Source organism: Haematobia irritans, chromosome 4 (assembly GCF_050003625.1).
Source record: "Haematobia irritans isolate KBUSLIRL chromosome 4, ASM5000362v1, whole genome shotgun sequence".
Lineage (NCBI taxonomy): Eukaryota > Metazoa > Arthropoda > Insecta > Diptera > Muscidae > Haematobia > Haematobia irritans.
The window spans coordinates 90,843,204-90,869,566 of NC_134400.1; the positions used below are offsets into that span (position 1 = coordinate 90,843,204).

Consider the following 26,363-nt stretch of genomic DNA (forward strand, 5'->3'; position numbering starts at 1 on the left):
GATATTTTTGTGTAAATAAATAAATACAACCCAGTTCACTACTCACAAGACACAACCCCACACCAATCATAAATGCACATATGTACACTTTAAAATATTATTGTATTGTATAGTTTTTGTATGTTTTATTCGCAAAATTTTTGCCTTGCAGTTATTGCTTTTTTAATACCATTGAACCCCCTATCAAGCCCACAAAAAAAAAAAAAAAATGAAAACCTTTTTCAATCCTTTTCTATGCCCCTTTAACACCAAATTTAAACCCTGAGATATTAACCATTAAAATGATATGCATGTTGGTATGCCTCAACTTTTCAAGTTTCCGTTTTTATTGGTTTGAAATTTTCCTTAAAGGCTTGAATTGTGGTTACATTGCTTGCAAACCCACAATTTTAGTCTGACATTTTTTTTTCATTCATAGATGCTTGAATGCTTATCAAGAACCTGCACAACTACATATTTTTTAAATTCATTTATATTTGATTTTCCCATAAGTTTGTCTCTATAATTTCATATTTCCGTTTTTTGTTTGTTTGTTTGTTAATATCGAAAAAAAACTTTATGGATTAATCGTTCATGAACCTGGTAATTTATATTAATTTTATATATTGAATTTGTGTCTCGTAGAAGACCTTAGCCTCGGAAAATATCTAAAGAATTTCTAGCAAGGAAATCCTACCAACCACCACAAAGATACTACACGATTATTTTTTGAAATATTTTTATTTTTTTATTTTCTTTGTTAAACAAACCCCATCAAAAAAAAAAAAAACGACGAAACAAGTTGAACGTTCGCCTTCAATCATTGAATTCAGAACGAAAAAAAAATTAATTTCTTCAAAATTTCCCCACATATTCAATTATAAGTAAGCATGTTTATTATTAATAATATTCTTATACTTTCTTATACTACTAGTCCTTATACTTCTACTACTACTACTACTATTACCACCACTAGTAAAAAAAAACAATAATACTCGTACTATTGTATGCAATTTCCATACATTTCCTTGTCCTTGTGGAAACCCCCCTCAGCTCAACTAAAATTCATGTATTCAACAACAAGAACAACAACTTAACCACCTGAGTACAAATAAAACAACAACAACAACAACAAATATGGTTATATCAAATACAATTTACTTACGCCATATACAAAAAAAAAACTAAAAGAAACAAAAAGAAATAAGACAACATTGAAAGCTATTGATAGCTTTCCTCTAAGGAAAGCTTCAACTGTTAAATAAAATAAACAAAATTTACTGCGTGGTTGCGTACAGTGGTCTCCATGGTAGATGTGGACACAAATGAAAAGATATTAACATATTTCCGAGTATGTTGAAATTAAAAACGATTCTATTCCTCAAAAAAAAAAAAAAAAACAAAAAAAAAAAAATAAGAAGAAAAACGACCCCATCGCCCTTTCTCTAGACTATTCTCGAAATATGCCCTATGACATTTCTAATGGCAGGGATTATGCTCCTATGCTTTTGTCTAATCACAACTTTTAATTCTTCCATCATTAGTCTACACGCTTTCCTATGGAAACTTTAGGAAAACTATAACACTACTGTCATATCTATTTTTTCATTTTTCAATTATCCATCCATATACTGTCTGTCTATCGCTTTGGAGGAAAATGTGTTCTTAGCATTAGCCAATAGAGAATGCATTTTTGACCTTATCATAGATGATTTACATCCTTAATACTTCCATACGACTACATACTTACTGTACATATATATTCTACATTACTTGAACATTGAAATTATCTTCCGGTTAATTAACAAAACAAAATTCAATAATGTTTTGTTTTTTTTTTTTTATAAAATATTTTTTTTTAGTTTAGTCTTATCCCATGGAACAGTTTGGAAATGCTAGCTGTTGACTTTAAAGTCAAAGTTCAAGCAAATAAAAATCATCTTTATTTAAATTTCATACGACTAGAGATTTTTCCTGGAAAGCGAAATTTTTTTGTTTTCGAATTTCCTGGTATTCCTGGATTCCAGCCAAAGAAAAACTATCTTTGACATTTGGAACAAAATAAAAGTAGTCTAAAACCGAAGGCGCTATGTAAAATCCTAATTATCAGGTCTGTTCTGGTTTTCAAGTATTGTCGCAAAATGGAAACAATTTCAAATCGTGCGTATTAGACTTGTGTGAACACATTCAGAAGATTTAAAATGAAATTTATGTTTACAAGTTGGCAACCCAAATTAGTTGATGGGTTTTATTTTAGTCACAGAGGAGTTTTCAGGGTTGCCAAAAGTTTCATTACTTTCATGGGTAGAAGTAATCTTAACAGATGCACAGAAAAAATTTCACAAAAATTTTTCCAATTAAAATCTTAATTGAGTTTTAAAACATATTCAATTAAAAATTTAATTGATTCAACAAATTTTTTTAGTTGAAACAAAAATCAATCACACAAATTAATAGTATCAATTAATTTTTTAATTGGATCAATTAATTTTTTAATTGACTGTCAATTAATTTTTTACTTGATACTATCATTTCTGTGATTGAAGACATTTCAATTAAAAAATTAATTGGATCAATTAATTTTGTGATTGAATCAGAAACATTTTTTTTGTGTGTGGTTTGAAAATCAATGTGGGTTTTATTGATACTAATCAATTCTTACGTATATTAGCTACTATACCAGTTTTGTAGTAGTAGCTTAACCCTTAAATGCGCACTGTATCTTTAAAAACATAACCAGAACAAAAATACTTACGTCTTAAACTGTTGACCGAATTTAACGAAATCAAGTTTGTTGAATTTAGAACATTATAACGTATATTAAAAACAAGTAAGGAAAGTCTAAAGTCGGGCGGGTCCGACTATATTATACCCTGCACCACTTTGTAGATCTAAATTTTCGATACCATATCACATCCGTCAAATGTGTTGGGGGCTATATAAAGTTTTGTCCCAAATACATACATTTAAATACCACTCGATCTGGACAGAAGTTGATAGACTTCTACAAAATCTATAGACTCAAAATTTAAGTCGGCTAATGCACTAGGATGTTAGTAAAAAAATATGGGAAACATTAAAATCTGAAGCAATTTCAAGAAAACTTCGCAAAAGTTTATTTATGATTTATCGCTCGATATATATGTAATAGAAGTTTAGGAAAATTAGAGTCATTTTTACAACTTTTCGACTAAGCAGTGGCGATTTTACAAGGAAAATGTTGGTATTTTGACCATTTTTGCCGAAATCAGAAAAACATATATATGGGAGCTATATCTAAATCTGAACCGATGTGAACCAAATTTGGCACGCATAGCTACAATGCTAATTCTACTCCCTGTGCAAAATTTCAATTAAATCGGAGTAAAAGAATGGCCACTGTGGTCATATGAGTGTAAATCGGGCGAACAATATATATGGGAGCTATATCTAAATCTGAACCGATTTCAACCAAAGTTGGCACGCATAGCTACAATGCTAATTGTACTCCCTGCGCAAAATTTAAACTAAATCGGAGTTAAAAATTGGCATCTGTGGTCATATGAGTGTAAATCGGGCGAAAACTATATATGGGAGCTATATCTAAATCTGAACCGATTTCAACAAAATTTGGCACGCATAGCTACAATGCTAATTCTACTCCCTGTGCAAAATTTCAATTAAATCGGAGTAAAAGATTGGCCACTGTGGTCATATGAGTGTAAATCGGGCGAACGATATATATGGGAGCTATATCTAAATCTGTACCAATTTAGCTGATGTTTTGCAGGTTTTACGTGACCGACAAAACATTCAGATATACGAAATTTGGCAGCTATATCTAAATCTGAACCGATTTTTTCCAAAATCAATAGCGATTGTCTTTGACCCGAAGAAAGACCCCATGCCAAAATTGAGGACGATCGGACTTAAATTGCGAGCTGTACTTTGTGCACAAAATTACATATACAGACGGACGGACAGACAGACAGACAGACGGACATCGCTAAATCGACTCAGAATTTAATTCTAAGACGATCGCTATACTAAACGATGGGTCTCAGACTTTTCCTTCTTGGCGTTACATACAAATGCACAAACTTATTATACCCTGTACCACAGTAGTGGTGAAGGGTATAAAAAATATGTTTTTTCCGGAAAATCTATAGTACTTCGGTGTAAACTGAAACCAAAATTAAAGAAAATCGAAATGAAATTTTGGCGAAAATTAAAAAAAAAAAAAAACAAAAATTGGGGAATAATAAACTTTTACCGGAAATAAAAGCAATGTTGGTAAAAAATGTATGTAGTGTAAAAATATCTCTATTATCTAAGCTCTACTACAATGAAATTGTTTATTTGTAAATAAAAACTAAGTTTAATACGCACTGTGAAAAAAAAGAAACGCAAAAAAAAACAGATGTTCTTTTTTACTATTTTACATACTATACATTTTTTTGGAAGAATCGTTGTTTTGTCCATTTAAGGTTTAAAAATAAGCCATACAATATTGAATTCGCGTAATCAAATATAAGCTATTTCAATTCGATAAAATTTTGTTTCTTCAGGTGATCAGAACAGCAAAAAAAAAGAAACGCAAACTTACTGCGAATTCAGAAGAGGCTTTCATGTATTTTATTTGAAAATTTTACGTCACCCAATAAAGAGTCTACTTTTGAATAAATAACTAAAAATTTTGTAATCAAGAAAATTTTTACAGTATTTAGAAGAGTCTAATCGTAAATCGAGTTTTCATACATTTCAATCTAGCACTTTGTTAACATGGAATTTTTGTACAATTAAAAAATTGTTTGGAGGTGAGAAACACTCAGGGTGACTGATATGTGATGCAACCAAGCGCTATACATTTCAAAATTTTAAAATTTGGTTGCCTTTGGCACGACTTATGGCCTTCAAAACACCGACAACCTCATCAAACGCTGAACGAAAGTGGTTCGATGAAGCGCGGCCTTAAGATGATCGACACTTTGGTATTTTTTAGTGCCAACCAAACTCTCCAATATACTTCGGGCGCAAAAGTACAACGGATTGAGATGCGGAGATTTTGGTGTGGGTAGAAATGAAGAGAGGAACCTCCTAAATGTCTTGAAATTCTCGCTTGACGCGTGCTGAGTCCTTTTAGAATGTTTAATAGTGTCTTTGGGATATTTTTCTTATAATACTCGACTTTGATTTTGGCCCCATGATCGATGCATAAGAATAGGGGACAACCATAGGCGGCACACAAAATTATATCGACAGCCCTTTAGTTCTAGTGGCTAATCAAAGGTGTACATTTTGAAATAACCTTTTTTGGCAAGTAAATCCAATCAGTTTGTTTGTTCTCAAACTGTTTAATTTAGAATGGCTTCGAATCGAATAAAACCAAATTAACAAACTGCGAGTGTGAAGTAACAGCGAAGTAACTCCTGCATACACAGAAAAAAATTTCCGTACACTGAAAAAACAGTAAACCCACCAGGAAGAAAATATTTAGTTATTTTTAGCAATTTTTTAATATTTTTAGAAAATTTTAACTAAAAAGTATTACAAACGCTGACATCGCGCCGATATCACAAAAATAAGTAAATATTTTTTTGACAAATTCAAGAAAATTTATTAGACATAATTAATTTTTTCACTTGTTAAAGAAAATTTTGCAGTTTGAAAGAAAAACTTGGAGTTCAAAATTGCAAGAATGTCTTTAGTGACATACGAAGTTCATGATGGGCGCATTTGTAATAAAATTTACAAATTTAAATAAATAATGATCTATTTTGTGAGAAGTACAAATTTAGTAAAACTTTTTACTTCATTTGTGTATATTTTTCCCCTGGGTTTTAGTTCATTTAACTAACGTACGCAAAAAATTATTAGAGTAAATGAAACTTTCTCCAAACATAGTAATTCCATGAACTAAAATAAAATTAAATTGGCTTTAGTGAAATAGAGAGTTCACTTTTTTTTGAGTGTAGTTAAACTAACGCTAAATTTAACTTATTTTTATTGGAAAAAATTTACTTTTTTTAAGTAACATATGTCTCAAAAATTTTATGAACTAAACGTGGGTATAAAGTTCAATGACCGTACATATAAGTTCAATATGAACTAAAGCAAAAGTAAATTTTCGTACGATTCTCAAAAATAGTATGAATGAACTAACATACTGTATGGTTAAAATGGTCATGATTTGGCGCCAATGATTTTCTTCTTTACTTTTAGTTTATTTCTTCTTCTATGAGAGGATGTAATTTCGTTAACTGCAGTTAAAAAGTACAAGAGGGAACTAAAATTTCCTGGTTTTAACAAACCTTTGGGGGAAATCTCAAAATGTGGAGTAAAATTTAGTTCAATTTTCGTGCGAGGTAGTTCATTCTTCGTATAAAACAGTTCACTTTTTTCGGTGTAGTTAAGCTGTTTGGAACTTCAATGGCTTTAGTCCAAGCTCTTTTTTCAATATGTGTTGCATCCGTTCTCGCTATATGTTCTGCTCACGAGCAAAGATCTGGTGTTTATCGTTTTTTCATCCACTTGTTTTACAATATTGACAGTATCACGGAAACGGGCATCGGTACGAGAAATAAAATATTTGTTTGTGTTTAAACGATAGAGAGCTCTAAGGATAGCCACATTTCCAGTTAAATATAAAGAGCAATCACACTTGAATTCCATCACGAATAATTTTATTTCTGAATGCCATAGACCAAAATGCTGATGTAAGATTGTAAACAATAAAATTAATTGTCAGTGGAAGTCTGTGAGCGGTTAGACGACCGGTTTAGGTTAGGTGGCAGCCCGATATTTCAGGCTCACTTAGACTATTCAGTCCATTGTGATACCACATTGATGAACTTCTCTCTTATCAATGAGTGCTGCCCGATTCCATGTTAAGCTCAATGACAAGGGACCCCCTTTTTAAAGCCGAGTCCGAACGGCGTTCCACATTGCAGTGAAACCACTTAGAGAAGCCCTCAGAAATGTCACCAGCATTACTAAGGTGGGATAATCCACCGCTGAAAAACTTTTTGGTGTTCGGTCGAAGCAGGAATCGAACCCACGACCTTGTGTATGCAAGGCGGGCATGCTAACCATTGCACCACGGTGGCTCCCGGTTTAGAAATGATATCAAATTATCTTTTTCGTCCGTGTAGAGTTTTCATAATAGTAGAGATTACCTTTTCAAAGTCGAATCTCGTCACTGAAAAGAGAAAGAAAACTTTATGTGAGAGAAGAAGGTCAAGAAATCATTGTGCTCAAGACAATATAGGGTAACAAATGTGGTATACCCATTTGTTGTTCGATAGTCAAATTTTTTCTTTTTGTACGACGAGGCTAAGATTTTTCCACATTCATTTTACTAGTGTTAGCCATCCACGCAACTAAAGGGTGATTTGTTAAGAGCTTGATAACTTTTTTTAAAAAAAAACGCATAAAATTTGCAAAATCTCATCGGTTCTTTATTTGAAACGTTAGATTGGTCCATGACATTTACTTTTTGAAGATAATTTCATTTAAATGTTGACCGCGGCTGCGTCTTAGGTGGTCCATTCGGAAAGTCCAATTTTGGGCAACTTTTTCGAGCATTTCGGCCGGAATAGCCCGAATTTCTTCGGAAATGTTGTCTTCCAAAGCTGGAATAGTTGCTGGCTTATTTCTGTAGACTTTAGACTTGACGTAGCCCCACAAAAAATAGTCTAAAGGCGTCAAATCGCATGATCTTGGTGGCCAACTTACCGGTCCATTTCTTGAGATGAATTGTTCTCCGAAGTTTTCCCTCAAAATGGCCATAGAATCGCGAGCTGTGTGGCATGTAGCGCCATCTTGTTGAAACCACATGTCAACCAAGTTCAGTTCTTCCATTTTTGGCAACAAAAAGTTTGTTAGCATCGAACGATAGCGATCGCCATTCACCGTAACGTTGCGTCCAACAGCATCTTTGAAAAAATACGGTCCAATGATTCCACCAGCGTACAAACCACACCAAACAGTGCATTTTTCGGGATGCATGGGCAGTTCTTGAACGGCTTCTGGTTGCTCTTCACTCCAAATGCGGCAATTTTGCTTATTTACGTAGCCATTCAACCAGAAATGAGCCTCATCGCTGAACAAAATTTGTCGATAAAAAAAGCGGATTTTCTGCCAACTTTTCTAGGGCCCATTCACTGAAAATTCGACGTTGTGGCTCGTTAGTAAGTCTATTCATGATGAAATGTCAAAGCATACTGAGCATCTTTCTCTTTGACACCATGTCTGAAATCCCACGTGATCTGTCAAATACTAATGCATGAAATCCTAACCTCAAAAGAATCACCCTTTATGAGCGATAAAGTAAGAAACCCATAATTTCAGATATATTTGCGAATTTATTAAAAAACACTCATTAAGCACGAATTCATAAAATGTGCAGGTAATGTGGTACACCATAATGTTGATTTTTTTTTTTTAAATAAATGCAACATACAATATATCGCAATTGCATATATTTTATGCTTATTTAGTACTCGTCAGTTATTTACATCCGAAAATTAATAAATTGAAAATATACCTTAACACAAAACGAAATGATTAAGAACCACAAAAAAACATTCGAGCGCAAGTAAATGTGATTTTTTTTCAACTGGCGCAAAGAAAAAGTTGCAAAAGTCCAATTGATCTTTGATTGCTTCATTCTCAGACAGCCACAATTTATTCAGTTTGGTTTAGTTATTCGTATGTTTTTAGATAGAAAAAAGCTACTATACCACATTACCAGCCTGTACCACATATGCTGCACTTACTCTATAATTATGGACCGATATGAACATGGGTCAAGTTTGAAGCTTATTTTACTTGGAAATTGGCATGATTTCTACAGAAGGTTATCACTGGGTATTTATTTTTTTGAGTTGTGTTTGCATTCCTTTTGTGACATAAAATATATGCTAGTACATGAAGAAACGATTTGCTTTGGAGTTCTTAGACATTGGACAAAAACCAACTAATAATGCAATAGAAATGATGATAAAACAAGTAAGGAAAGTCTAAAGTCGGGCGGGGCCGACTATATTATACCCTGCACCACTTTGTAGATCTAAATTTTCGATACCATATATAAAGGTTTGTCCCAAATACATACATTTAAATATCACTCGATCTGGAAGAATTTGATAGACTTCTACAAAATCTATAGACTCAAAATTTAAGTCGGCTAATGCACTAGGGTGGAACACAATGTTAGTAAAAAAAATATGGGAAACGTTTAAATCTGAAGCAATGTTAAGGAAACTTCGCAAAAGTTTATTTATGATTTATCGATCGATATATATGTATTAGAAATTTAGGAAAATTAGAGTCATTTTTAAACCTTTTCGACCAAGCAGTGGCGATTTTACAAGGAAAATGTTGGTATTTTGACCATTTTTGTCGAAATCAGAAAAACATATATATGGGAGCTATATCTAAATCTGAACCGATTTCAACCAAATTTGGCACGCATAGCAACAATGCTTATTCTACTCCCTGTGCAAAATTTCAACTAAATCGGAGTTAAAAATCGGCCTCTGTGGTCATATGAGTCTAAATCGGGCGAAAGCTATATATGGGAGCTATATCTAAATCTGAACCGATTTCAATCAAATTTGGCACGCATAGCAACAATGCTAATTCTACTCTCTGTGCAAAATGTCAACTAAATCGGAGTTAAAAATCGGCCTCTGTGGTCATATGAGTCTAAATCGGGCGAAAGCTATATATGGGAGCTATATCTAAATCTGAACCGATTTCCACCAAATTTGACACGCATAGCTATAATGCTAATTCTACTCCCTGTGCAAAATTTCAACTAAATCGGAGCAAAAAATTGGCCTCTGTGGACAAAGGAGAGTAAATCGGGCGAAAGCTATATATGGGAGCTATATCTAAATCTGAACCGATTTCCACCAAATTTGACACGCATAGTTATAATGCTAATTCTACTCCCTGTGCAAAATTTCAACTAAATCGGAGCAAAAAATTGGCCTCTGTGGACAAAGGAGTGTAAATCGGGCGAAAGCTATATATGGGAGCTATATCTAAATCTGAACCGATTTGGATGATATATTGCAAGTTTTTCGAGACTCATAAAATATTGAGATGTACGGAATTTGAGGAAGATCGGTTGATATACACGCCAATTATGGCCAGATCGGTGAAAAATATATATGGCAGCTATATCTAAATCTGAACCGATTTTTTCCAAAATCAATAGGAATCGTCTTTGAGCCGAAACAGGACCCCATACCAAATTTTAGGACAATCGGACTAAAACTGCGAGCTGTACTTTGCACACAAAAATACATCAACAGACAGACAGACAGACGGACAGACAGACAGACAGACAGACGGACATCGCTAAATCGACTCAGAATTTAATTCTAAGACGATCGGTATACTAAACGATGGGTCTCAGACTTTTCCTTCTTGGCGTTACATACAAATGCACAAACTTATTATACCCTGTACCACAGTAGTGGTGAAGGGTATAAATAGCTTTAATTCAATCTTAATTGTATTGCAATTAGTTTAGGTTTCTAGAACACATAATACAAAACAAAAAAAAAAAAACTTTAAAAATATTTGCTATAAGCGCTTATAGAATGTACATCGAAATACTAGAATAAAATATAAAAGACCCAAAAAAATTTACAAGTGTTTCTTATGGTTTCATAGCAAATATGTTAAAACGGTCGTCTAAAATCAAAAATATTGAAAACTGTTCCATGGAATAGATGAAAACATTTTGATCATTTTCCCAAGGATTTTTTTTATTGATGTTTTTATTTTTCATTAATCTCAGTTTATCTCACACTGGTTTCTGAGTGTTGGAAAAGTAATTAAACATTTTTATTCGTAATTAATTTGTTTTTTTATTTTAACTTAAAAGAAGAATAAAAAAAACAAAGTTTGTCAATGTTGTTACATGAGCTGTTTGTTGAACATTATTTTGAATACCAACATTTATTGATATCATATTCCACCCACCCCTTTCACTCTTATTGAAATACATGTATCTTTCTCTCTATCTATCTCTCTCTATAAAATCGATTTATTGGTTTCTCTTTGGTTCCTTTCGTTCGTTTATCCTCTATTAGAATGTGGCTATAAAATTATAATTATAATTTTTTTCAAAAAAAAAAATCTTTATTTATTAAGGCATTTTGTTTTTTGATTTACTAATATTTAATTTTTTGGTTTGTAAGTTGAAACTACAAATTCCTTTTGTTATGAAATGTTGATTTGTGTTTCTATCTCATTTGAATTTCCTTTCCTTGTAAACTCATTTTGATATTTTCCTTAATTATTGTTGTTGTTTTTTTCCTTTGTTTACAATAAAAAAATACCAAGAAAAAAAAAACAAAGTAACCACAACAGAACATTAGTATCACCAAACCCCGAACAAAACACTCTTTTTTCCAATCAAGCAAAACATTATTGTTTTTTAACAAAACAACAAAAATACAAATGTATGAATCAATCATTGAGTGACAATGACATCAATACAACTGATGTCATGCAATCAAGAGAACAATAAAAATAAAACAATGCTATAACTATTTAATCAAACCCACCCCCCCTAAACAAAAAGAAAACAAAATGGCAATCATTGTTGAAACTAAAAAATCATTATCAAATCGACTGCAGACCCGGAATTGTAGATGCTCGTAGTAGTTTGAACCAACGTCATGCACAGAAAAAACTTTGCGCTTTCCACCTAGGCCCAGCCGCTAGTGGCTAAAATCGACCAACCGGCCTATGGCTTGACTAACACGCCTGGTCTGTTATGGTTGCAGATGGGGTCTACCAATCAAAAGTACATGCGGATGGAAAGCTCAGGGTATTTTTTGTGGTATTAGATGCTCATTTCGTCCTGTTTTTTAAGTACCACCTTGTAGAAGAATATCTAGTTTCTTCATCTCTTCTTGCTCCTCCTCCTCCTCTAATTCTATGTCTTCTTCTGCTATATTCTTATTATTATGATTATTATTCCAATTGTTGTTTTATGAATTGCTTTTATTTGTATTTTACATTTTTATAATTTGATTTTTTTCTATCTTCGTTTAATGTGTTTAGTATCGACCGAATAAAAACGGAACAGATTACCACAACAATCTAATACAAAATTCTGAGAACAGACAAGCCTCAGGAACTCTTAGTACTGTTTCCAATGAACTATGTCTGTATATATATTTGGAACCTAACTCAATAAATGAAGGCAAAAATAGATTTTCCCATTTAGATCATATGGCTTAGTACTTTTTGAAAGTAATTTAAAAGAATTTTCTCGGATAAGCTTCAAGTCTATTTGCTCAAACCTTTTATATATTATATTTTTATTTTTAACCCTGGAAAGTCATCCTTATTTTTTGTACACTAATGTCATCCTTCGTCATTTTGACTACGGCCTATTTCAAGGCTCTATAAATTGCACCGTGTACAAAAATGATAACAAAAATTTTGTTTACTATGTTTCTCAGTTCAATTTTTATTAATAATAAACAAAAATGTATATATTCGTTGACTTAATATAACTTAAATTTATCATTTCCCAAGCGGCCATAAAACACTTTATGTCGAAATCAAAATTTAGCATCGTCATTTTGAAGAAGGATGACTGTCTAGGGTTGAATTAAACAACACGGAATTTTAAATTAAATTATGGAAAACTAAAAGAAAATCCAAATTTAAATGCCCTTTGTCGTTCTATTTGTTGGGAATGGCTCCGTATATATCCACATGTATAATAGACAAATGATCCCAGATACCAATTTCCCAAATGAATCCTTAAGCTATTTAATTGTTTTGTCCTTGTTAACAAATTTAATTGGCTTTCGCTTTTGTATTTAATTTTATGGGAATTTTAATTTAATGACATTTTCCGTTAACACAATATTGTCCAAATTGTTTATTATTATTTTCTAATATACATACTTGTATAAGTACTCGTATTAGACTTTTATAATTTCACTATTCCACTCTCTCTCTATTTAACTATCTGTTTCTCTCAATTTCTCTATCTTGTGTCCATTGTATTCAGTACTGACTGTATCCGCACACTTAAACCACAGTATATTATTATTTGTGATGTCAATTTTCCGTTTACAAAATTTAAGTTAGATTTAAGTTTATTTACTATGAATTTCCTTCGTTCTTTCTTTCTGTTTATGTACGTCTTATATTTTTTTAGAATTTCTGTTACCCTTTTTTTGACCAAAAATCGAAAATCGCATTTATTTTGACCAAAAACCATACTGTTTTAGACAAACACACACACACTATAGTCACAATTACATACAAACACACCGAGAGATATACTCTTTGTAAGGAAGAGAAATATAAAACGCTGTGAACACTATCCACTCACCCATTTTTACTGTGGATTGCGACCCACATCGTTTTTCTCCTTCTAAACGAACTACACCGAAAACACTGATGACATAAATTTTGTAAGAAATCGGATTTTTTGGAAAATCATTGATAAATTATATATAATGGAAGAACAATTAAAATTAGAAAACATGTTGTTTTTTTGCACTTTATTTATTATTTATGACACAGACGAATTGAACAAGCAATTAATTCATTGAAATTCCAAGGAGAAATTTTGAAAATGAACCATTAAATTATTAGTCGTTTACATACAATGAAATTATTTGGATTGAGATCTATCAACAAAACAAATGTTGCATTTCAATTAGATTAAAACAAAACATTATAATTTATTTGATTAGGGAAAAACTAAATGGTTGTTTATTACAATATGAATTATGAGTTCAAATTTCAGAATAAACTATGAAAATTATATTAAACAAAGCAAGAGTGGTTTTTAATCACTCAAAAAATCAAATCATAATGTTTTATGAATGTCTTTAATAAAGGTCATAATTTGATCAAATGATGAAAAATTAATTAAAACCCTCACACCAAGAATTCGTACAAAAACTATATTTTCTGAGTTTTAGTTAATTTATTGATAACATTTTATTTATGTTAGTTGACTTTAATGTTGCGATAAATTAGTTTGTAGCATTCTGTTTTAAGTTAGTTTTATTAAAATAATTTTTAGATAGTTTAAGATAATTAATATTAGTATTTATTTTTATTGATTTGAATGGAATTTTGTTAAATAATAATTCAATTTTACAAAAATAATTAATAAATGAAATCAATTTGACTTTATACATTTCGTTTCATTTTTTTTGATATATCTTAATTCAATAACAAATATCTAAATGCAATTATATAAAATATTAAATTAAATTTCAGTTTAATTTTGCAAAAGACCAATAAAACTAAATTATCGGAAAGTATATTTATTTCTATTATACTAAATTTTAATTAGATTGTCTATTAAATGGTGTTTAGTTGAAGTATTGAAATCAATTAAAAAATATATAAAAATAGAGTTCATTGCAATCAAATCAAACCTATTAAGCTAAATTACATTAATTGAGGTATTTTTTATGTATTATATTATATTTATTTAATTTGATTTGGTTTGGTTTCAAAATTTAATTGAATTAATTTTTTATTTTATTTAATTACTAATTTAGCTTACTTCTTTAATTGAATTTAAGGTTCTTTAATTTTAAATTAATAAATTTTAAAATTAAATTCCAATTATAACCTTCATCAAGTCATATACAAGGTTTTCTGTCCTAAAATAGATTTAATCTGCAATAATTTAATTAATTTTAATATAATTTAACTAAATCAGTTTAATGAATGTCAAGTAAAACCTGAGAAATTAAATCAAATTAAATCTATACACAGAAAAAAATTTCACAAAAAATTTTCCAATTAAAATCTTAAATGAGTTTTAAAACATATTCAATTAAAAATTTAATTGATTCAACAAATTTTTTAATTGAAACAAAAATCAATCACACAAATTAATAGTATCAATTAATTATTTAATTGACTGTCAATTAATTTTTTAATTGATACTATCATTTCTGTGATTGAAGACATTTCAATTACAAAATTAATTGGATCAATTAATTTCGTGATTGAATCAGAAACATTTTTTTTGTGTGTACAGTACACTCGCGGTAACGTGAACTGATTAAAACCAAGCGAGTTCACGTTAGCGAATTTCAGAACAAAACATAGCCATATTCGGGAGATTTACACGTTCTAGCATAATAGTCTTTTATTTTTGTTATTAGTAATATTAAAAACTTAATTTTCATGAAAAAATTAAAAAAAAAAGAGATCCGAAAAATAATAGTGGGTATGGAATTATAAAGCAATTGAAATTAAAAATTAAAATTCACGACAAAATTCAAACTAGATCACTAAAAAATTCCGTATGTGTATTTGAAATAGTACTTGGCATTGTGAATCTGCTTTTAACGTCAAATTTCATGTTTTCAGCGTTACGGAGTAGTTAGTGTATGAAAAAGCATGCGGTGTTATGCGGTGTTAACGTTACCGCGAGTGCACTGTATTCATAACAATTTAGTAGAACCCTATTAGTCTTCAGTTTTATGAAAGTTAAGGAAACCCTGAGAAATTCAAAACAATTTAGTAAAGTCTTATTAGCCACCATTTAGTTCAATTAAATTAATTAGAATTAGTTCCATTTCAATGCATGAATTATGAATATAATTAATTAAAATAAAATAATTTTTACTAAAGCTATTTAAATCATTTAAAGTTAATTGTATCAGATAAGCTCAACAGAATTTAAAAAATATTTAATTTGATTAGATTTATTCAATATTAATTCTATTTAAGCGTTCCAATTAAATACAACTTTACAATACTAGTTTAATAATTATTTTTACTTTGTCTTCTTTTAATTTAAATTAACTGAGTAGAACGGAATTAATTAATTCTATTAAATTATCAATCAATTGCATTAAATCAAATCTTATTTTTAAGGAAGAAAAACTGTATATTAAATTAAATAAACTAACATTAGTTAAGTATAAAATAATGAAAATAATCTAGCATTGGTTTTAGTTAAAATAAAATAAGAAAAATACATACAAAAAATCAATTTAAATTAAATAAAACTAAATCGAATAAAATTATTTATTGTTAGTAATTTCATTTAATTTTTTTAAATTTAATTTTTATTTGACATTACTCAAATAACATTTTTTAACATAATTAGAAATAATGTAATCCAATCAAGGTCCACTAACATATATAGATAGTAGTTAATTAAAAAAAAAATAAAATTTATTGAAAACTAAACTAGTAAACAAAAGTTAATTGAATTATCCCCCATAAATTATTAAAAAATTATCATAAACTTCAAATCTAGATTTACTATACAAAATCGCTCCATTAACTGTCAGTTATTTGTTTTGAATATGGGCATACATCTAATGATGCAAACTTAATTTGATAACATTCATATAATTTATTCAATATAAATTAACATATTATAGCATATTGAATTGAAATAAATTATTTTTACTTATTTATTGATAATTAATATAAGCTAGGATCACAGAAAAAACATTTCACGAAAATTTTTCAATTAAAGTCTTAATTGAGTTTTAAAAAATATTAAATTTAAAACTTTATTGATTCAACAAATGTGTTAATTGAAACAAATATCCATCACAAAAATTAATAGTATCAATTAAATTAGGATAAAGTAGGTTTTTAATTGACTTTCAATTATTTTTTTCATTGATACCATCATTTCTGTGATTGAAGACATTTGAATTAAAAAAATAATTGAATCAATTAATTTCGTGATTGAATCAGATTTTTTTTTGTGTGATATATACAAATTTAAAGAGATTAGTCTTAGCGACTTTACAACTTGAATATTTATAATAGAGTTTGATATTACTATCTATATTTTATAAATGTATCAATGATCGAAGAAAACGGACAAACAACCTTACAAACAAATAATTGAAGAAATTCGACTAAAATAACTTTAAAGTACAAATTAAATTAATATAACTTTAATTACTTCATGTGTACTGTTGGTCTGACCATTATTTTGGATTTTAGTCTAGCTCAAGGTCGTTAATGAAAACTTTGTTTTAATAAATTCAATATTTAATATGGTAAATTTATAGATATATTTCCTCACATTTATTTACAAGTTATCAGAGATTGAAAATCATATTAGTGAAAGTGTTGACAGAACTCTTGTTACAAAATTGATATTTAATTTTAATGAAATAATGCCAATCATGTGCTAGCCAATGATATATAAAAAAAAATCCGATTTCTTGCAACTACAAAGAAAATTACGTTTATATTTTGTAACTTCTTTAATTAAAGTTATATTTTCATACAGTTGATTGATTTGTTAAAACTTTTTTTTTTCAATTTTCTTTGTAACATTTTATCATAATTTCATACTGTTAGGTGACCCAAAAGAAACTAAAACAAATCCACCACGATTAGGTTAGAAATTTAACTGAACTCTCCGAATACAAGAAAAACAAACCATGTACTTTGTAACAAAACGATGTTGTGAAAACTAGTTTTTCTTATTTTTTCTTATTCATTTAATTGATTTGAAGATATTCAAAGAGTTTGTTTAATCAACCCCCCAAAAATTTTGAGTTTTAGCCCTCCTTGAATCCAAACCTACTGATATTCCAATCTCTTCTTTCATCGAGTAAATAAATATATGAAGAAAACTAAAGAAGTTTTCTTGGAAATATTTAGACATATGTTAACATAAAACGATGCATTTTTGCAACAGAGTACCCAACAACAATCTTCAGCGCTTTTGACATGACCTCCCTAGTTCCACCACACCTCCCCAAACGAAGCTAAAATGTGTGAATTTTTTAGAAAACAAAAAACAAAAATTAGAATCCCCCCTCGACAATTTTTGACTTTATGGGCCCTTATATATAGGATAGATTAGGCTTGTCTGACCCATTCCTCTATAGAAACAATTAAACGAGAGAAAGAACCAAGGAGATATATAGAAAATTAAAGCTAATATCGAAAGATATTTAGCTAATTTAGAATATGTAGTAGGCTAGCATCGTCAAGAAAAAATAAAAATAATTTAGTTTAAAGTATGAGTAAAAACAAAAAAAAAGAATTACATAGAAAATATTCGTATATAGATTTTGTTATATAAAGATACACACCCACATACATATATGTATTGTTATTCGTATATATCTCTCATTCTCCAAACATCTCTTTCTCTATGTATTGATCTATGCAGGTTATCGCTGTGATATCCATATTGTTTATAGTCCTGTCTACCATAGCCCTGACGTTGAACACCCTACCACAATTACAACATTATGACGTTGATACGGGTACACCAACTGATAATCCACAATTGGCTATGGTTGAGGCCGTTTGTATATCGTGGTTTACACTAGAGTATATACTTAGGTTTAGTGCGTCGCCTGACAAGTGGAAATTTTTCAAAGGCGGCCTAAATATAATCGATCTATTGGCAATACTCCCCTATTTTGTTTCACTGTTCCTCTTGGAGACAAACAAGAATGCAACGGACCAGTTCCAGGATGTGCGCCGGGTGGTGCAAGTATTCCGCATCATGCGCATCCTGCGAATCCTTAAGCTGGCCCGTCACTCAACGGGCCTGCAGTCGTTAGGCTTTACGCTACGCAATTCATATAAGGAACTCGGTCTACTAATGCTGTTCCTGGCTATGGGCGTTCTCATATTTTCTTCGCTGGCATATTTTGCCGAAAAGGATGAAAAGGATACAAAATTCGTTTCAATACCGGAAACATTTTGGTGGGCGGGTATTACAATGACAACTGTTGGCTACGGGGACATCTATCCCACTACTGCACTGGGAAAGGTTATTGGTACTGTGTGTTGCATATGCGGTGTTCTGGTAATCGCTTTGCCTATTCCCATCATAGTTAACAATTTCGCTGAATTTTATAAAAATCAGATGCGACGTGAGAAGGCGCTGAAACGACGCGAGGCGCTCGATCGTGCCAAGCGTGAGGGTAGCATTGTTTCTTTCCATCATATCAATCTGAAAGATGCCTTTGCCAAGTCCATGGATCTCATCGATGTCATTGTCGATACAGGTAAGTCGTAATATACAACTATATAAATATTATATATACAAAAATATATTATATCCACCCCGTCAAAAAAAAAAAAAAAATATATCATGTCTATATATCACAAAAAAATGAGAATAATCTCTTTTTGTATTTAGAGTAATTTTTATGACTATTATCGCTATTATACTATTATCGCTCCTTATTGCTCACTCTCTCTCTCTATCTCTGTCTCTATACACATATATCTATATCTATATATGTATATGTATTCTCTTAATAATTGTTTTGTTTTAATTGAGAAACAACAACAAAACTATTCATATACTCGAATACACACACACATTCACACAATCCCTAACATATACTTGAGTAAATGAAAGGGGATAACTCCCCTCCCACCATCAAAACTTAAAATAAAATATGACACATTTTTCCCCATTTGGGCAATAAAACGATAAGCGTTAATAGAAATGTGTAAATGTGTATTTTTCTTATTTCCATCACAATCATTATGCTTTTATTTGCTTCTGTCTATCAACATTTGGCATCACTTCAATACAAATTCCTGTTGCAGGATTTAAGTTTCTAGCTCACTAGACCCCCCTCCCCCCATCCATCATCACCCAAGAATTTTCCTTCCCCGCCACGAAATGATATAATATTTTACATATGTATCTATTCCCTATTTCATGTGAAATTATATATTAACAGTCCTTTTTGGAGCTAACATGAATTAAAGGCCTTTGTTTGATGGATAAGCTCTCTCACCCTATAGATGTAATATAGTCTAGAGATTGCATGGCTTTTCACTTCACTTCATTTTCTTTCCATTTCTTTTTTTTTGTTTTTCTAGTATTTTTAACATAGTAGTTGGTTTGTATGCCAATTTCGGTTAAAATTTTTCCTTTTTTAAGCTTTGCAGATGAACAACAAAAAAGCAAAAATTAAGCAAAATAGTTTTTGTTATGTTTGGCATTTAGTTTTCCTTTCAATATTTTTTTGTTTCTTTGTATGTAGTAATAAAATAAAAATCAGTTAATGATAGAAATTCTCATCATCATAATTTTATTTGGATTCTTTTGTGTTTGCCTCAGTCATAGATTACTTTATCTAAAGTAGTAGGGTACTATACTCGTGTTTCAGAAATTTTTGGGAAAAAAACTAATATTTCAGTAGCACAACATTTTTAAAAATCCGTATGGCAATAGTCTAGCATTCCAACAAAATTTCAAGATTGACTTTAGAAACTTTGTTATGGACATTTGAAGCCATACACTTAACAGGTTGACTGATAAGTCCCCGGTCTAACAAAGAAAACACATTTTTTGTCACAATTAGTTTTTATTATTCAACATAGTTCCCTTCAAGAGCGATACAACGATTATAACGGCCTTCCAATTTGTTGATACCATTTTGGTAGTACTCCTTCGGTTTTGCCTCAAAATAGGCCTCAGTTTCGGCGATCACCTCGTCATTGCAGCCAATTTTTTTCCCTGCGAGCATCCTTTTGAGGTCTGAGAACAAGAAAAAGTTGCTGGGGGCCAGATCTGGAGAATACGGTGGGTGGGGAAGCAATTCGAAGCCCAATTCATGAATTTTTGCCATCGTTCTCAATGACTTGTGGCACGATGCGTTGTCTTGGTGGAACAACACTTTTTTCTTCTTCATATGGGGCCGTTTTGCCGCGATTTCGACCTTCAAACGCTCCAATAACGCCATCTTCTTCTTTTCAAGGTAATCGATAAAAATTATTCCATGCGCATCACAAAAAAAAGAGGCCATTACTTTGCTAGCGGATTTCTGAGTCTCTCCACGCTTCGAAGACGGTTCATCGGTCGCTGTCCACTCAGCCGACTGTCGATTGGGCTCAGGAGTGTAGTGAAGGAGCCATGTTTCATCCATTGTCACATATCGACGGAAAAACTCGGGTGTATTACGAGTTAACAGCTGCAAACACCGCTAAGAATCATCAACACGTTGTTGTTTTTGGTCAAATGTGAGCTCGCGCGGCACCCATTTTGCACAGAGCTTCCGCATATCCAAATATTGATGAATGATATGACCAACACGTTCCTTTGATATCTTTAAGGCCTCTGCTATCTCGATCAACTTCACTTTACGGTCATTCAAAATCATTTTGTGGATTTTTTTGATGTTTTCGTCGGTAACCACCTCTTTCGGGCGTCCACTGCGTTCACCGTCCTCCGTGCTCCTTTCACCACGCTTGAATTTTGCATACCAATCAACTATTGTTGATTTCCCTGGGGCAGAGTCCGGAAACTCATTATCAAGCCAAGTTTTTGCTTCCACCGTATTTTTTCCCTTCAGAAAGCAGTATTTTAGCAAAACACGAAATTCCTCTTTTTCCATTTTTTCACAATAACAAAAGTTGCTTCACAAAAGACGCTCTCACAAACTAATTGACTTACAGACGTCAAATTTTGACACGAATCATTTGAAGGTTGGTACTATATAAAAATAATACGCATTTAATACTAGCGACGCCATCTATGTGTCAGACCGGGGACTTATCAGCCAACCTGTTACTATTGTATTAGAATTTTAAGTCAATTTGATGCCTCTCTCTATTTGATTTCTCTCCCAAGGCAATCGGATCACAAGATTTGACATAGCTCCTCTTGGATCTCAAGAGTTTAAATTTTAAGAAAATCGAATGAAAATTGCGACCCACGGTGCACAGTGGTTCCAACTCGCTTTTTTCTTTGGAAATAATTTTGCAAGATAAAGATATCAACATAATTTTTTCTTTGTATGACAGCTGAGGTGTTTTCATCTAAGTTTGCCATTTGTAGATACCTAGTGGGTCCACGGGCTAACCTGTAGGCGTTCTAAATTGGTCACCTCGGAGGTATGAAATTTTGTTTTAGCTGTCAACTCCACAATTTTGAACCTATTTCGATGATTGATGATTGTTCGCAAGATATAGACCCACATTTTTTTTTTGTGTGCAAAATTTTGGCATAGTGAAGTCAGTATTTTGAACCTAGAAGTTTATGAGTGGATTCGTAATTTTTCTTCTTAGCTGCATTCCCTACAAAATTCTACGAATTTTAGAAGAAAAAAATGTGCACCTATGTGCTTGAGATTAAAAGTTGTAAAGTACGCAAATTAGAATTTCAAAAAAAATTGAATTTTGACCATTTTTTTGGAAAAAGGCCCATGTATTCTTTCTATCGTAACATGCTTTTTTTTATATTTCTCCAAATCGTTTTTTGCCTGTTTCTTATAGAACACCATATAAGGATAAGTTTTAAGTTTTTTCGACCATTTTGATCAAGTTAAATATGAGTTCTTCTCCTCCTCGGCAATTTTTCAATTGCTAGGCCGATCTCTTTTCCTATGTGTCCACTAATTAACTGTAATAGGTTCGGGAGCCACCGTGGTGCAATGATTAGCATGCCCGCCTTGCATACACAAGGTCGTGGGTTCGATTTCTGCTTCGACCGAACACCAAAAAGTTTTTCTGAGGATTTCAAAGCTTCTCTAAGTGGTTTCAGTGAAATTTGGAACGCTATAAAAAGGAGGTCCCTTGTCATTGAGCTTAACATGGAATCGGGCAGCACTCAGTGATAAGAGTGAAGTTCACCAATGTGGTATCACAATGAACTGAATAGTCTAAGTGAGCCTGATACATCGGGCTGCCACATAACCTAACTTAACCTAACTGTAATAGATTTCAACATCCTACTAGTAAACAGCTGAGAAATAAGCAAATTTCAAAAAATAACTTTTTTTTCAACATATGTCCCCACTATGGAGATTTTTGATACCAATTTTGGGAATGGCATATTCAGCAACATTTCTTAAAACATCATATAAGTATACGTTTTAAGCTTTTATCGGTCATTTCGATCAAGTTGAATATAAGTTCTTCTCCTCCCAAAATCGGCAATTCTTCAATTGCTAAGCCGATCTCTTTTCCAAAAAGCCCTATGTGTCCACTAACTAAATGTAAAAGGTTTCAACATCCTACTAGTAAACAGCTGGGAAATATGCAAATTACAAAATAAAATAAAATTTTTTCAACATTCCCCACTATGGGAATTTTGGGGATTTTTGATACCAATTTTAGGAATGGTATATTCAGCAATATTTCTTAAAACCATTTTCCCTGCAAAAACCAATAAAAATCATAATTATATTACATTTAGCTCAAAAGTTATTAAGGTTTCAATTCATATTTTTAATTCCGAAAAAATCGGAGTTTTTGAAAAAAAAAATTTTGCGTACCTAAAATACCTCTATATTTCAAATTTCAAGCAAATTGAATGAAAATTTGCGGCTTCCATGTCCTCATGAATTAAAGTCGGGAGATCGTTTTATATGGGGCCACAGTTTTTTTTATGGAAATACACTTTCCTACACGGAAAGCAATTCGATTTAGTCTAATCTACTAGTAATAGCTCACTGATTAGATTTTTTGACGTCCATCTGTTTGTACGTCTGCCTGTTGGTCTGTAGCTGCATTCTGGTAATCAAAGCCTAAGTCGAATTTGCTGTCCGATTTTTTCTCCATTCAGTAACGTTCATTCTCTGACTGAATAATATATAAGACCTGTACTTTGATTACAAGAATAAAGGAACTGACAAGATCTTCAGGTTTGTACGGGAAGTGGGCGTGGTTCCTCTTCAACACCGCCCATTTTTTATTATAAAAAAATTCTAGGCTCTAGGATTAATAGTTCAAAAGATATTATTTTTGTCTGTACATACAAATCGATGATTTGAGTTTGGCAAAGGAAAAGAGATATGCTGGCAAAGTTTTTTTTTAGGCAGTAGCCGACTATCAAACCCTTTTTCGGGAGGTTCAAGTGTAGTTCACGTTGGGTTGAGTGAATTACCCGAATTTATTCTGATAATTGGTTGATAGTTTTGCTGCAAGTAGAGGATGCTGATGAGGAATGTGGTAATTCCGAAACAGCTGTACATCCAACCATCTTGCAGTCTATAGGGCTTTGCCCAAATAAATTTGACAAGCATACTTTTCCTCTGTTGGTTAAGCTACACTTGTAGTTTAGTCAATGCATGGCTTTAAGCTGAGATCAAAAAAAAAAAAACAACAATAACGATATTATTTTTGTCGTCTCAAATTGGTCATTTAGCACACTGTGTGCTGATCAAACTGGACTTGTTGGTATATGTGTGTCTGTGACATCATGCATTCCACCTAACCTATAGCTAATCCACTGAAATAGCCGATGCATCAATTTTCCATCATTTTAAGTCCAAAATAAAAAATATTTACAAAATTCCAATGTGGGTAACACGCCATTAGAAAATATGTCAAATCTTATCAAAAATTGGCACAGAACATGTTTCTTAAAGCCGGTACTGTTCGTTATAGTAGCAGCCGTTACTAAATATGTTCCGTGTAGAAGAGCCCGTTATTTTAGGCTCACTTAGACTATTCAGTCCATTGTGATAGTGGTGAATTTATCCTTATCAAGGAGTAATGCCCGATTTTATGTTTAGCTCAATGACCTTACTTTTATAGCCGTGTCCGAATGGCGTTATACATTACGGTGAAACTACTTAGAGAAGCATAACTGAGAGGCGATAATCCACGACTAAAAAACTTTTCGTCGAGACTAGGATTGAACCAATGGAACGTTGTAATGTAAGGCGGGTATGCTAACCACAGTGGCTTGATTTTCGAGTTGAAAATCGCTTTTTTTCGTTGTTTAAATAGTTAAAAAAGTAAATGAAAACAAATAGATTCCTGCTGAATCTTGACAAAAATTTGATGAAAGAGGCCATAAGCACAATCAATTGAAATTTCCTTTATTTACACAGAATTTTTTTTAAGAACAAATAAACCTGATTTCGTTCCTCAGAAAGAACCTTTTTTCGTTAAAAATTAAGAATTTTTGAACTCCTTTACCCTATTGAACTCAGCAAGATTTTCTCGATATAAATTTAATATGCATTCCAATTTTTAATTTTGATCTTGCTTACTTGATATTGGGACATAAAAATTAATTTAAATATTTTTTTTCCTCTTTTATGGTGTAAAATGGAATACCTTCATAGGCGCGATAACCGCAAATTTAAAATATAAATAATAACAATACATTCATACACAAGTTTAAGTACAAATTATATAAGGCATCTTTAAAATAAAGTCTTGAAAGATGTCTCCTATTTTGAAAAGTCAAAATGGATAGAAAACGCCTTCAATGAAAAGTTATCAACTTTTTTATCAACATGTAAAACGTTTTTGTATCAGGGAATTTTTTTTTTAAGTGAACGATACATTTTATGGTGTTTTGTGATCTTATTGTCGAATACCAATAGAACAATAAGTCTTAGCTTAGGTTTTATTGAACTTTTTTCTTGTTGTTCTATTTTTCCATTTAATTTTCAGAGTAAAACACGAATATAGTACCCACCCTTAGAACAAAAATTAAACCAACACAATTTCAGATCTTTTGTTTTTTTTCGGCATATAGTGAATACTAAACAATTGTATTTCCACATTGCTTCAAGTGTAAAATATAAATCGAAGTAAAGCTGTTGTAAATATTAGGTTAGAAATTACCTTTAAAAAGTGGTAATTCACGTAAAATAATTATGACAGTGAAGGTAGATTCTCAATTGCTGGTTACTAAAAATATTGCGTGCGGCAAGAGCGTACAAAAATCACATTTATTATGGCAAACAAATTTATTACAAAATTCAATCACACGTTTTTTCACTAACGTTAGTTATTGATACTATCATTTGTTCCATGGAAGAAATTTCAATTAATAATTACTTGGATCAATTAATTTCGTGAGTAATGATTAAAATTATTTTTTTCCGAATATTGATTGTAATTTTCTAAAATATTTTAAAATTTTGAAACGAATTTAGCGTGTATACAAAGTGGCTTTAATTTGCAAAAAGGTTTTGAGCTGGCAAAAATGTGTTCGGGTCGTTGAATCCTTTCTTGTAGTGCTACTTACACCCAAAGATAAAATTCTTTTCTATGGAACGTTTTTTAGACAAATGAAATTCCCATTTAATGTAGATTAGTTCCTTTAAGAATAAGTAAATCCACATTTTTTTACAAATGTTGCAACGGGTTTCTCTACACGCTTACATTCGATATTAAGGAAAATTTTTTGTTTTCAAAAGAAAACTTTGTCTAAAATTTCGTTCCTCCGGATAGAAAACTCTTCTTTCAGTGTATGTATACACTTCACCACTACTGTGATATAGGGTATAATACGTTTATAATTTTGATCATTCTCAGCGAAGCGCAGTTTTTGATATGATCGACATTTTAGAATGTTTCAGTGCCAACCTTATCTCCGAAATATCGCAGGGGCACAAGTCCAACGGCAACGAAGAGCCTACTTTTTAAGCCATTCTTGGTTGACTCGTGCAGGGTCC

At 31.5% G+C, this 26,363-nt stretch overlaps 1 protein-coding gene across 20 annotated transcripts in view; it reads left to right on the plus strand.

The window, feature by feature from the left end:
• Positions 1–26,363, plus strand: part of Shab (potassium voltage-gated channel shaker cognate b) — a 559,117-nt gene that overhangs the window by 386,229 nt on the left and 146,525 nt on the right. For all 20 annotated transcript variants that reach the window (XR_012722069.1, XM_075307721.1, XM_075307725.1 and 17 more), the window contains one exon: positions 18,140–18,989. Coding sequence is in view for 19 of the 20 variants with exons in the window: in XM_075307721.1 (XP_075163836.1) it covers positions 18,140–18,989 (850 nt within the window). In the remaining variant the exon portion in view is untranslated. The remainder of the gene's footprint in view (positions 1–18,139; positions 18,990–26,363) is intronic.